Raw genomic sequence first — 15272 nt, 5'->3', positions numbered from 1 at the left:
AAAGAGACAAGAGAAAAGGGTTTTTGTTTTTGTTTTTTTAAAAAAGGAGGGGCGCCTGGGTGGCTCAGTCATTAAGCATCTGCCTTCGGCTCAGGTCATGATCCCAGGGTCCTGGGATCGAGCCCCACATCGGGCTCCCTGCTCCGCGGGAAGCCTGCTTCTCCCTCTCCCGCTCCCTCTGTTTGTGTTCCCTCTCTCGCTGTCTCTCTCTCTGTCAAATAAATAAATAAAATCCTAAAAAAAAAGGAATCAATCCAGAATATCAAATATCCAAATAATAAGAGTTTCACAGAAAAACAGAGGAAAGAAAATCGTTAACAAATTGTTTTAATTTTCCAGAATCAGAGGACACTGTATCCAACACAATCACAGCAAAGAAACTTATTTCAAGGTACACCACCATGAAATTTCACAGCACTATACACAACGAAAATATCCTATAAGCTTGCAAAAACAAAAATCGGTTTCATACAAAGAGTCAGGAGTCAGAAATTTTTGGACATCAACAGCAATATTGAAAACTAGAAAATCCAGAAAATTATTTACAATCTAGAATTCTATACCCAAACTATCAATCAGATGTGAAGACAGAATCTGATACAGGAGGAGAGAAGTGAAAAGTCTCCAGAATGTTAATGAAGAAAGATCCCAGGATAACAGCTGCACACAAGATGTACAGGGAAACAAATCCATTCTGAAGAACATCAGAATACTCTAAGGAAGATTTCCTCAAGAAGACAAAACTAATAGAATACCTGGTGCAGGTAGACTTATGGAGAGGATATTTAGACAGTTGGCAGAATTCAGGGTTCAATCAGCAATAAATATACTTATTCAAAAATCAAGCAAATAGGGGCACCCAGGTGACTCAGTCAGTTAAGCGTTTGTTGGACTCTTGATTTCGGCTCAGGTCATGATCTCAGGGTCATGAGATCGAGCCCCACGTTGGGTTCCATGCTGGGTATGGAGACTGCTTAGGATTCTCTCTCTCTCTCTCTCTCCCCCTCCCATTGCTCCTCCCCCTCATCCCCCTCTCAAAATAAATAAATAAATAAATAAATAAATAAAATATTTAAACCAAGCAAATAAATAAATAAGACAATTATTAATTCAAAGAGGGAAAAATTTGCAGAGAAAAAGAAAGTAGCTACAAGATACTATATAGTTCAGCTATGAATAGTGTTTACATAAACATATTAGCATAAATACTGAATTAAAACTTAATCAAATTACCATGTAACTATATTGGGAGTGTGAATAGGTATGGGAAAGAGTAAGTAGATGTGGTGGAGACAAGAAAGATGAAACAGAGCTAAATCCTTATTTTTCATATTAGGAAGTTTACTACGTCTACCCCAAATTTTAAAAATCAACAAGTAACAATACAAACATGTTATTTATAGTCATGAAGACAAATGTCAAGTAATCATCTAAAACATCTAAAATGTTTACCTCTGGAGATGCTGAGGAAAGGATCAGGCGAGAGGCTGCTTTATTTGCAGTAAGCTTATTACGACTATATAATTCTTAAAATTATATACATAGATAATCTTGATCAAAGGATATTTGAACAAATTAGAGAAAGAATAAGGAATGACATGATGTGATTGGAAGAGTTAAAAAAATATATTTAATGAAGAAAAACTGAACTAAATCATGAATGATAGTGAAGAATATACTAAAAATGTTTAACTGTCAATGTCAGGATGTCAGAATGACCCACAATTTGCAAATTAAATATCTTTCTTCAGTGTTACTAATTTGTTTTAAAGTTTACTTTGTGTTGTAAAATATTAAGGGAAAGATAAAAGTAGAAAATTATGAGATAGTTATATAACTAATTTTAATTAGTATATTTAGGGAATTAAACTTTTATCTCCCTAATTTAAGAGTTAGAGCAATGGTTTCAGAGAAGGCTTTTAAAACTCATATGATGAAACCTATAAATTAGGGTTTAAGGACAATTTATTTATAAACAAAGCTTGTTATAGCAACAAGAGCTCACTTACAAAAATCCTCATACTGATGCTGTAGTTCATCCAAAGTAAATATAATATCTCTAATATCCACCCTGTGGTTACCTATAATAGAAAGAATAAGTTCAAATACTGTATTTCTTTTTTGAACACAAATATTACTTTCATCCTATTCTAATATGAAAACAACACAGAGATGTGTGGAAGGAGGAGTGGAGGGCCAGCTATTATAGGTCTTGAATAATACCTGGAATTGTGAATTAATAACTCAGTACACACTAAACATAAGACTAAGACCATTATTTTCTTTTCTCCTTAATAAAAGAGTTTCCTATCAAAAGAAATTAGTCACATTTTAAGCCCCAAAGCTAGGTAATCAAGATAATATTTTAATAAGCAGTTTTTTGAGAGTTTACCATAGGTAGAATTTCAAGTTTTAACTCTTATCTTCCTCACCAGATCATGAGCTCTTCAAGAGCAGAGAATGTCATTTGTTTCCCCAATGCCTAGCAAAGTATCTACTTCCCAGCACTTAAAAATTATTTTTGAATGAATAAAATATACTGAAGGCTGTAAAGAATAACGCAATGTCTACACTGTGGATAGCAGAAAACCATTTACTTAGGACCTTATAGGTGCCCAGAACTCTCATAATTATAACTTCCTACCATTCTTGCCCTTGCCTCTTTCTAAGACCATTTTCCTTCTTGGGCAGTGCATGACAGAGGATGGGTTCAGAGGCAGTGACCTTAAATAATGTCATTCCAATTGTGCACAGAGGTAGAAAATGCTTTTCCCAGTAGTTCTTGCCTCCAAATGTTTGAGTTTGCTTGACATCCAAGGTGAAAAAGACCAAGAGTTGACCTATCTACCTATAAAAATACTAGGTTTATTCTTTAGTCTATGCATAAGAGATCAACTGCTCAATTATATGCATAAGCGAAGACCCTGAAAAAAAGATGCAAGCTTTTAATGTGCCTTCTGAGTCAAAGAATTATACACAATATAGTTTTGGTGTTGGGTAGGTTTGATTCATTCTGATTCTTGAAAATTGGTAAGCTATGTCAGGTGCAGGCTTTTAAATTACTGCAAAGCAAGGTAAATATTTGACCCAATCAAAGAAGTGTTAGACCAATTGATGCTAAGTTATCTTCTGATTAGGATCTGCTTCTTACATTCTGTTTTTTTATTTCCTTGGTATTTAATCTCATTCACTTCTTGATTATGGTTCTAACACCCCCCTTACACTCCCCAGGGAATTCCTGGCACTTACTGTAGATTGAGTCCATGTCCTAAGTTCTTAGATCATAGCTTAAGTCCTAAAATAATTCAAGGCTTCAGCCCTCAAACTCTTGAATTCGATCAGTGCAACGTATTCGACCATACGTAAATTAATCCAATGGAGAAGGCCATATTGTTTATATCTGCTCTCCACTTAAAAAACTCCCTTCTCGGGGCACCTGGGTGGCTCAGTCGTTGGGCGGCTGCCTTCGGCTCAGGTCATGATCCCAGGATCCTGGGATCGAGCCCCGCATCGGGCTCCCTGCTCCGCGGGAAGCCTGCTTCTCCCTCTCCCACTCCCCGTGCTTGTGTTCCCTCTCTCGTTGTGTCTCTCTCTGTCAAATGAATAAATGAAATCTTAAAAAAAAAGAAAAACCTCCCTTCTCTGGAAAGAGGTCCAGTATCAACCAATGAGAATGCAGTAGCCAACTATTTATAGATTCACTGGCTCTTGCTCAAAATTTATTCCTTGCTTCTATACAAAAATAGATACCTATCACAAATCTCCCAAACAAATATTATTAAAATCTATTTAAATAGTCCCTAGTGGCCAAATAAGCATTACAGAATCTGAAATTACTATTTTGGCCTCTATCTGGCTTATCAAAACCTTAATGAATAATTCCTGGTTGAGACTGAGGCAATCAGTATAGTTATAGGCACCATTTATTTCATAAGGGAAGTTCAAAACAACCTCCCACTCCTATATATGTACTTCTGGAGGAAATTCAACCTGGAAAATATAAACATCTAGTGTGGAAAAAAATTATCCTAATCATCAAGGTCATATTCAGGGCAACATTACTTTGAAGGTGTTAAGTGACTATTAATACTACATTTCCATAATCTTCACAATAGCTCTGCAATATCAAAAACCTCCTCTATCAAAAATGATGCTAGTCACTACTTTTCACCCAGTTCAATTATCAGATTACTAATCACGAGAGAAAAAACTAATGCACCAATATCCTATTTCAGAAACCAAACTACCTGACACTCCCAGAACTGTCATCAAGTTATTTTCCGTATTTCTTTTGCCATATCTTAATGAAGCAAATGCTTGTTGAACTTCCTTGCAAATTCCAATGGCGTAATTCTTTCCTCTTCATTATGAACAATCATAAAGATGAACATATTCTCCACATATCATTATTACTCAAAAAAACCAAACCAAATACAAAAACAAGATGATAAAATAGTACCTATAACAGGGTGCTATGCCTTCTGCTAGTTATTTCACTCCTTACTTCAAAATTCTGTTATAGAAGAATCCACATCTCCTACCTGGGTAACCTAAGACTTTTGGCATTCTGGGGTTGTCCTTTCCTTTAATATTTAACAAAAATAGTTCAGACCCCAGACCATACACTATATGAACATAAATCAATACTTCCTCCAAAATTTGAGGATTCCTGAGTGTTTTATACTCTTGTGATTGATTTTTGTTTTCTCTGTTCCCCTGGACTCTTGATCTCACTCACATTATCACATTCTATAGGTGCTATATTCTCTCCACCCCAAGCCTACCTAACACAGAACCTATAGACTTTTCTCCTTGAAATCCACCCACCAACACTACTAACACAAGGCTATTGTATATAACCAACTTCTACTAGATAACTCGCAATTAATGGGAGTATGGGAGTTCTTTATAGTACAACAAGCAACTACGTACTATTGTCCTAGAGTTCTATAGCTACTCTCTACTGATTGCAGGACCCCCAATCCACTCTTAGCTTCCCTCAGTCTTCTTCCTCCAGCTGCCAATTAGCCACTGTGGTATTCTAAGTTCCTGTTATTTTCTTTTTTAAGACTTTTTAAGTCTTTTTTAAGACTTTATTTATTTATTTGACAGAGAAAGACAGCAAGAGAGGGAACACAAGCAGGGGGAGTGGGAGAGGGAGAAGCAGGCTTCCCGCCGAGCAGGGAGCCCGATGCGGGGCTCGATCCCAGGACTCTGGGATCATGATCTGAGCCGAAGGCAGACGCTTAACACCTGAGCCACCCAGGCGCCCCATTCCTGTTATTTTCTTATATAGAGTACTTTATGTTATCTTTTTGCTCAAACTAGGTGTCTCCCAATAGGCTTTAGCTCCCATAATCAAACAAACCTATTAAAATGATTTTCCTAGTCAAAGGACAAGGACCTTCCCTATGAGGAATTTTACCTTAAGTCACAACCAGCTTATTAAAATGACAAAGTGAAGAAATCTTGTTCTCCCTGGTTGGAGGAAATGTAGTAAAGGGTGAGACTTATTAACTCATTCAACATATATTTGTTGAGCAGTTAATATGTACCATAAGCACTGTACTAGTAGGTACTGAGGATACAATATTGAGCAAAAGGAGACATGATATCTGCTTTCCTGCTGCTTAGTCTTATTTGAGATACAGAGCTTAATAAAACAATAAGAAATAAAAATTGCAACTGTGGTTAGTGCTGTGAAAGTGTATGAGAATTTGACCAAGTTAGAGAAGTCATGGAAACATCCCTATAGAGTTGAGTTTAAATCTAAAGTGTAAGTAGGAATTAACTAGGAGGAGCAGAATGTTCCAGGGAAAGAAAAGAACATATGCAAAGGCTATGGTAGGAGGAGGCAGGGTATACAACCGAAACTCTGTGAAGGCACAGTGAGCAAAGCAGAATGTGGTCTGTGATAAAGCTGGAGACCTATAGTAAAGGCCAGATATTGCAAGGCCTTGTATGCAACATTAAAGGGTTTTTCATCCCAAGAAGTATTTTTAGATTTTATGCAGGAGGTAACATGATGAGATACGTGTTTTGAAAAGATTATTCTGGCTACAGTGTAAAGGGGGAAAGACCAGATATGGGTGGACTTGTTAGGATGAACATTGATAGTCCTAAGGAAAGATTATGGTAACTTGGACTAAGGTAGTAATATTGGAAAATAGAAAGATAGCTAGAAAGAGACATCTAGGAGTTTAAAATAATAGCAATTCCTAATGATTGCATGAGGAGAACAGAGAAAACAGAGTTGTCAAGGATAATTCTCAGGTTTCTGCTTCACATTTCTTGAGACTGTTTTAGGTGCCAAACACAGTAATAAATATTTATATTTAATTCCTATAACAATCCTATGAAATTAGCATAATTTTTCAGTTTAGCTCCCCAAATAAAGTAGAAGGTCTGGAAGTCCAGACCAGAATTACCTAAGTCAAAAAAAAAAAAAAAAAGTGCTGCAGTGATCTCACGTATGATTTCTGTTTCTTCTGGTAGAGCATGCCCTAAAGGCTATTTAATAATATGGCTTGAGATTAAACTTTAAAATCCCCATTTTATGGACATCTTCATGCCTCAGAACATCCCTCCACTTATGTGTACTAACCCAGAACCCACCATAAATGACTACCTAGTAAAATCCATGCAGCCTGGGGTGCCTGGGTGGCTCATCAGTTAAGTGACCAACTTTTGATTTCAACTCAAGTCATGATTTTAGGGTTGTGAGATTGAGCCCGCATCAGGCTCTGCACTGGGTGTGGAGTCTGCTTAAGATTCTCTCTGCCCCTCTCACTCCTCTCCTTCTCAAAAAACAAAAACAAAACAAAAAAATCCATGCAGCCTGGTTCTATCTTCACAACACATTTCAGCAGCCAAAGACCCACTAAAAAGCCATCACTAACAAATTACAAAAACTAATGGAAGCCCATTAAAAAAGATGTCATGTCTCATTATTTTCCTGCCATATTTACACAAACTCTTCCCTCAGTCTAAAATATCTTTCTCACTCTTTACTACCACCTTCAACCAACCAACCCTTACTGATCCTTCAAGATTTAGCTCAGGTATCACATCCTCTGATAATCTTTCTCTGGTGCTTCCAGGATATATTTGCAGCCTATCTACATTTTATAATAGTATTTGTTACACAACATTATAATTCTCATTTTACTTGACTCTTTCCACACTAGAATGTGAGCTCCTTTGGAAAAAGAAGTGTGTTCTATTCATCTGTGTATCACCTAGCACAGTTTCAAGCACAGTAAATATTAAATGACTGACTTATTAAATAAATGGATAATCAATGAATCAATTATTTATCAGTCCATTATTATCAGACACCCCCTGGTGACATGTAAACATATCATACAAAACATCTGCTAAATATATTTATAATGTTTAAAAGAAATCTACATTTTGCAGGGTAACTGAATAGCACAGGAGGATTATATAATCAAAGCTATCCAAAAAAATTAAAAACTCAAGAAATTTAGGTCTCCTAACTTGAGAAGCCAATGCCCTTGACACTACAGAAACTATCTCTACACAGATAAGAAATGACTATTGGAAAAGAAAGGTAAGTTTGAAAAGAAAATAAATCCATTTTTCTCTTAGATTTTTACCAAACATACTAAAATATGACAATTTTAGAAATTTCTCATTTAATTTTCTTAGACTATCTCTTACCATAGGCACCTGTAAGCAGTAATGATGGCAAAAGGTAAGAATCAGAAGAAAAAGAAGGAGAAATAAAGGATGAATCAGAAAACTGATATCCAAGAAAGATATATATACATATTAATTCAAATAACTCACTGTCTATACTAGCATGTTTTATCACTTCCTGAAAAGTTTCAGGGATTACAGGGATATCCATGCTATCCAAAACGGCAGCCAGTTCATCAGTTGCAACTCGACCACTTTTTATCCTACAGAAAATCTTCAAGGCATTTTGGAATGCTGCAAAAATACAATAAACAAAGAAATTATTTTACCATAAGAACCAATAGCTTTTCTTGGAGGAGCTGATTTTGTGTCAATAACCTACCAGGTTAGGCATAGGATTTCCTAAAAATTTATCTGCAAGTAGGCATTTGCTCAATTCCGACCACATTCTTAGTATAAACTATAATTTTTGCTATTATCACTACTGATATAATATGAGCAACAATAGCTGGTATTTATTAAATGCTATTTATATGCTGAGCATTGTGCTAAAAGCTATGGGTATTGTGCTAAAAGGTGTGGGTTCTCTCATTATACCAGAGTCACCTCTTAGTTAAAACTTTTAACTAAAATAATTTCTTACCAGTGGTATAATCTATAATATGTAATTTTGAAAACATAGTATAAAAGAGAGAAGAATGGAGTAGATGTAACATTTCTATTTCTCCATAGAAACTTCATTTTCTTTTTTTTTTTTTAAGATTTTATTTATTTGCCAGAGAGAGAGAGAGAGAGCGAGAGGAGGAACACAAGCAGGCAGAGGGAGAAGCAGGCTCCCTGCTGAGCAAGGAGCCCGATGTGGGACTCGATCCCAGGACCCTGGGATCATGACCTGAGCCGAAGGCAGACGTTTAACCAACTGAGCCACCCAGGCATCCCTAGAAACTTCATTTTCTTATGCTAACAGTCCTTAGTATCAAAAGTGAATTGGAAAGAACAGTTAGAAGAAAATATTCATATTAATGAGAGAATTTTCCCTAAACAAATGTCTTCCTTAAAACCTAAACAGATTGATACCTGGTCCTAATGCTGAATTTAAGTGCTCCTCAGACCACTGCAATCCTTAATTTAATTTGATAAGGAAACACAGTTCCCATAATCAATACCAGAGAGCAAATCACTTTATAGTCAGACCACATTTTCTTGGAATTCAGGATATAACGAGCAAACTGATCCACAAGGTTTTAGATTTGCACAGGCAGGGGGGAAGAACTGGGCATTATTCACTCATTCAACCAGTAGTTATTGATCAAGCGAGCAAAAGTGGCAGAGGAAGGACCTTTGAGAACCCTCTCCTCCATAAAAGCAATGAGAACACTGGCGAAAATTATCAGATCAACTTTTTTCAAAATCTGGATATAAATCAAAGGCTTACAGCAATCCAAAGGGTGTTTTTTTCAAGAAAAATGGCTGAATCTCAATAATAGTGAACTTTGTGGCATTTAACTTGCCATATTCTCATCTCACCATCCCAGCTTCCTAGGAACTTTGAAAACTAAGAGCCTACAATCATGATGAAAAACAGCAGCCTGACAGCCAATGGAAAAGAATGAGGTTAGAACTTCTTCAAAGCCCCATTCCCTAAGAACTGTCATTATTAGACCTGTTTGGTGGTTCCATGGAAGACCTTACTTGTACAACCATCCTTATTTGACCTGACTCAAAATTTGCCCAATGCAGAGTCTTTTCCCTGGGAGTACTCATCAAAAACAATCAGAGGCAATTAGTTAACATTATGAATGCCTGAAGTGGTGGGTAACAGTTGGAGCAAGCACTGGGTGTTATATGTAAGTAATGAATCACTAAAGTCTACTCCTGAAACCAATATTACACTATATGTTAACTAACTAGAATTTAAATAAAACTTGAAACAAACAACAACAAAAAGACAGATTCTGAAGTCCTGCTCTTCAATGTTATTGCTGCTCTTCTAATGACATACTAGTTTTAAAAAGTCAAATAAACCCACAACTGTACAAAGAATAAAGACAAAAGCAACAAATATTTCCCATTCAGGGCATGCAAAAGATGATATATTTTGATTAATATCCTACTCAGATACCTTTCTACGTTTCTTTATGCACATCAATGATTGTGAACATTTCACCCAAATAAAACAGTACATACAGTCTACTATCTTTCCACCCAAAAATATGTCATGGGCCTATTTCCAAGTCAATAAAAACAGTTGGAGCAAACAATAGGCTAGCAAACAAGCTTAAAAGGAAAATCTGGGGAATGAGATATCCACAGAAGCCTTTGAAAAGGCCTTTTCATATTCAAAAAATATGAAAAAAAAAACATATTCCTGAGCACCTAGATGGCCACACACATGGATAGGGCCATACCCAGGAAAACCTGAGCAGGTCCTGAACTCTCACTCTGGCTTACATTGAGGATACACTTAAGAAGGAAGTGAAGGCTAAGGAAGAGTTGAAAACTATCTGTCTGAGTGTTGAAGGCATGCTCCAATGCATGCACAGATCCCTCTGGTTCTCTTCTACCTAATAATTGATAACTAATTTTGCTTTACAAAGGCATCATAAAGATATAGGCACAGATATAAATATAAAATATAATACAAAAATAAGTATATATAAAATTAAAAAATATAAGAAAAGTTATATTCATTGTGAAATTGTTTATAATACTAAGATAATTAAAACCAATTAAATATTCAATAATAAAGGATTAGTTAAGTAAATTCTAGTATATCTACATTTTTCAGATACCATACAGCTATTAAAAAGTAATAGGCTGACCTACACCTACTGGCATGGAAAACCTTCCAAGACATATTATTCAGTTAAAAAAAAAATCATGCTAGACAATAATGTATTTGGCATGACCCCTTTCTCTTAAAGTAGAAGAGAATTCTATTTTTCCCTTTTATTTTCTTAGGGTCTCTTGATTCCTAACTGTATGCTTGATCTTTTCACTTGCCTCTGTAAGATTTAGGTCCTCTTGTTCTACTCTGCCTAGGAATTGGTAACTCATTTTGTCTTACAAAATATATCAATATGCATACATACATATATATTCAAATTACATATAAAAAGATTCCAAAGTCAACATTAAACTAACAATCTAGGAAGAATTAAAGAGCCTCTTTTACATATTTATATTCATATATTGCTTGGCTATTTTATAAAAATAGCATATTCAAGAATTAGGCATATTGTTTTAAGAGGTGAAAAAGATCTAACCAAAGAGGCAAAGAATCTGTACTCAGAAAACTATAAAATACTCATGAAAGAAATTGAGGAAGACACAAAGAAACGGAAAAACGTTCCATGCTCATGGATTGGAAGAACAAATGTTGTGAAGATGTCAATGCTACCTAGAGCAATCTACACATTCAATGCCATCACTATCAAAGTACCATCCACTTTTTTCAAAGAAATGGAACAAATAATCCTAAAATTTGTATGGAACCAGAAAAGATCCCGAATAGCCAGAGGAATGTTGAAAAAGAAAAGCAAAATCGGTGGCATCACAATTCCGGACTTCAAGCTCTATTACAAAGCTGTCATCATCAAGACAGTATGGTACTGGCACAGAAACAGACACATAGATCAATGGAACAGAACAGAGAGCCCAGAAATGGACCCTCAACTCTACGGTCAACTCATCTTCGACAAAGCAGGAAAGAATGTCCAATGGGAAAAAGACAGTCTCTTCAACAAATGGTGTTGGGCAAATTGGACAGCCACATGCAGAAGAATGAAACTGGACCATTTCCTTACACCACACACAAAAATAGACTCCAAATGGTTGAAAGACCTAAATGTGAGACAGGAGTCCATCAAAATCCTAAAGGAGAACACAAGCAGCAACCTCTTCGACCTCAGCCGCAGGAACTTCTTCCTAGAAACATCACCAAAGGCAAGGGAAGCAAGGGCAAAAATGAACTATTGGGACTTCATCAAGATCAAAAGCTTTTGCACAGCAAAGGAAACAGTCAACAAAACCAAAAGACAACCAACAGAATGGGAGAAGATATTTGCAAATGACATAACAGATAAAGGGCTAGTATCCAAAATCTATAAAGAACTTATCAAACTCAACACCCAAAGAACAAATAATCCAATCAAGAAATGGGCAGAAGACATGAACAGACATTTTTCCAAAGAAGACATCCAAATGGCCAACAGACACATGAAAAAGTACTCAACATCACTCGGCATCAGGGAAATCCAAATCAAAACCTCAATGAGATACCACCTCACACCAGTCAGAATGGCTAAAATTAACAAGTCAGGAAATGACAGATGTTGGCGGGGATGCGGAGAAAGGGGAACCCTCCTACACTGTTGGTGGGATGCAAGCTGGTGCAGCCACTCTAGAAACAGTATGGAGGTTCCTCAAAAAGTTGAGAACAGAGCTACCCTATGACCCAGCAATTGCACTACTGGGTATTTACCCCAAAGATACAAATGTAGTGATCTGAAGGGGTACGTGCACCCTGATGCTCATAGCAGCAATGTCCACAATAGCCAAACTATGGAAAGAGCCAAGATGTCCATCGACAGATGAATGGATAAAGGAGATGTGGTATACATACACAATGGAATATTATGCAGCCATCAAAAGGAATGAAATCTTGCCATTTGCAATGATGTGGATGGAACTGGAGGGTGTTATGCTGAGCGAAATAAGTCAATCAGAGAAAGACATGTATCATATGACCTCACTGATATGAGGAATTCTTAATCTCAGGAAACAAACTGAGGGTTGCTGGAGTGGTGGGGGGGTAAGAAGGATGGGGTGGCTGGGTGATAGACATTGGGGAGGGTATGTGCTATGGTGAGTGCTGTGAATTGTGTAAGACTGTTGAATCACAGACCTGTACCTCTGAAACAAATAATACATTATATGTTAAAAAAAAAAAGAAGAAGAAGAAGAAGATAGTAGGAAGTGAAAAATGAAGGGGGGGGAATCAGAGGGGGAGACGAACCATAAGAGACTATGGACTCTGAGAAACAAACTGAGGGTTCTAGAGGGGAGGGGGGTGGGAGGATGGGTCAGCCTGGTGATGGGTATTAAAGAGGGCACATACTGAATGGAGCACTGGGTGTTATACGCAAACAATGAATCATGGAACACTACATCAAAAACTAATGATGTAATGTATGGTGATTAACATAACATAATAAAAATAAATAAATAAATAAAAAAGAGGTAAAAAATAAACTTGGGACTTTGTTAGTCTCAGAACATTTAACCATAAACAAAAATAAGGTTAAAGTAGGAATCTGGGATTTGAAAAACAAAGGAATACATGGGAGCTAAACTGTGGCTTAAAAAGTAGGCAGCACTTAGGAACCCAAACACACATATAAATCTATAGTCAAGAAAAAGCTTGGTTTTCAAGGTGAAAAACAAGCAGACAAAGGGAGAACCAGGAGAAAACCAATGCTATAGGAGTTAATCAAAATGCCAAGTAGGAAGTAAGGATTAATAAAAGAAAAGCAAGCCAAGCATTTATCTATATTGTTAATTGCTGTATATGGTAGGCATTTAATAACATTTATTACATTAATGAATACATAAACATTAAGTTTTTCTTGCCTTTTGCTTGCTTATCCAGGTATATGAAGACTATCACATTCATATATCCTTGATTCTAAGAAAATACAGTGAGGTTGACTACAAAAATATATAATCCCAAGGACTGATTATAGGAACTTGATCTTGCCTAATGAAAACACCAAGGAACTGGTTTTTGTTTTGTTTTGTTTTAAACCAAGAAACTTAAAATTAGGTCATGAACACTAGAGATCTCAGACTTTTGGAAGCACTGTTTCTATCAGTAACATGAATAGTTCTTCCAATCACTTTCTTTGCAATTTATATGTAGTGTAAACTAAAAGTTGTTAGGAGATCCATCAGCATCTGAAATTTTTTGGGAGAAATATAAGCAGTGAATAGAGTACTGTTAACATATAGAAGAAAACATGTGAGACTTCAAAGGGAAAAAAAGAAAAAACACACGAACAAAGGTGTGGAAATAAGAATGAAATTGGCATGTATAGAGATTTTTGATTAACTGGAGCATGGGGTTCTTGCCTGGAAAAGATTCTACAGAGAAAGGAGGAATGGCAAGCAAAATTATGAGGAGGTGAGGACGCTAAGCATAAGAGCTTGGACTACATTCATTTGATCATAGGAAGAACATCTAAATTTCTGAGCAGGTGAATGACATGACAAAAATCACATTAAGAAAATTAATCTAGGGCACCTGGGTGGCTCAGTCGGTTAAGCATCTGCCTTCGGCTCAGGTCATGATCCCAGGGTCCTGGGATCGAGCCCCGACATCGGGCTCCCTGCTCAGTGGGGAGCCTGCTTCTCCCTCTCCCTCTACCTGCTGCTCCCCCTGCTTGTGCTCTCTGTCTCACTCTCTCTCTCAAAATAAATAAATAAAATCTTTTAAAAAAAGAAAAGAAAATTAATCTAGCAGTTGTGTGCATCCAATGGAGATTAGAGAAAGAAAATTAGGATACCATGGAAGTGATCCACACTTTTCAGTTCCTTTTATGAAATAACTCATGTCTAATTTTTCTCAACCTAGACTCCTGGGGGGAAAAGTACTTAAAAGATTCTGAAAAAAATGTAAATTCATATAACCACCCCACCTTAAAATCAGTTACAATCAAAATCATTCTGTTCTTTAATTTTGAAGAATCTTTTTTTTTTACCTGGATCCTGAGAGACCAAATAACAAACATCGTTCACAGCCTTAAGGAAATCTGAAAAGTCCAGCATTCCATTAACTATAATAATGGTTCAGAAACAGAAGGAAAAAAACTGCATTAGCAAACTCACTAAGAACATGAGATAAAAATGCAAACTAAAAATGTGAATAGAATTGACTGATATTAGAATACCATAGTCTTTACACAAGGATAGTCAACATTAACATTAAATATAGAATGTAAAAAGAAAATTTATCAGAAAAAAATTTACATATTGTAATTATATAATAAATAGTGTTCAGCAATAATAAGAATGATATAGACTAGAATTAAAGATACTGCAGTGCTCTTTGCTCAAAGCTCTAATTTTTATATTTGTAATTAGGTGCAAAAAAAAAAATCATGCAACGTGTCAATTTTACATACATAATGGTGTTACCTTGAAAGAATAGGACTGATTTGATTGTGTTCTAGAAAAGCCCTCTATACCAGTGGTTTTGGGGGAGATTGTGGATCCAATTGAGATTCTAATGAAAGCTTTGCCTCACATTGTTCCATCTCCCTCTCTCCTGTCCTCCTTTCCTCTCTCTCCTCTCTCTCACTCGCTCTCATTACATACACGTACACAAAGTACATTAAAACAAATGCATAAAATATTGCACAATATTAAACCAATCCTTAACCCCCCAAAATCATCTCATTTCTCAAGCAAAAAGTAATGCCTATTTCTTAAAAGAAGAAAAAAAGAAATCTAAATTGTACAAATGAAAATTTCAGTAAGAAATCTTTGGCTTGAATGAGAAGTTTAAATTATGACTTTTCTTGCATGATAATGCACAAGTCATGTCTAATAGC

General features: G+C 36.1%; 1 protein-coding gene across 1 annotated transcript in view; it reads right to left on the bottom strand.

Annotated features, from left to right (window-relative positions):
- LOC118553947 (EF-hand calcium-binding domain-containing protein 13) overlaps positions 1–15272 on the bottom strand; it is a 74848-nt gene that overhangs the window by 52761 nt on the left and 6815 nt on the right. The window contains exons 2-3 of the mRNA XM_078066389.1: positions 7813–7956; positions 2010–2081 (exon numbers count right to left, since the gene is read on the bottom strand). Coding sequence (XP_077922515.1) covers positions 2010–2081; positions 7813–7956 — 216 coding nt within the window. The remainder of the gene's footprint in view (positions 1–2009; positions 2082–7812; positions 7957–15272) is intronic.

This window comes from Halichoerus grypus, chromosome 2 (genome assembly GCF_964656455.1).
Source record: "Halichoerus grypus chromosome 2, mHalGry1.hap1.1, whole genome shotgun sequence".
NCBI classification, from domain to species: Eukaryota; Metazoa; Chordata; class Mammalia; order Carnivora; family Phocidae; genus Halichoerus; species Halichoerus grypus.
The sequence above is the reverse complement of the archived record's forward strand: the minus strand, read 5'-3'. Positions and strand labels throughout refer to the sequence as shown.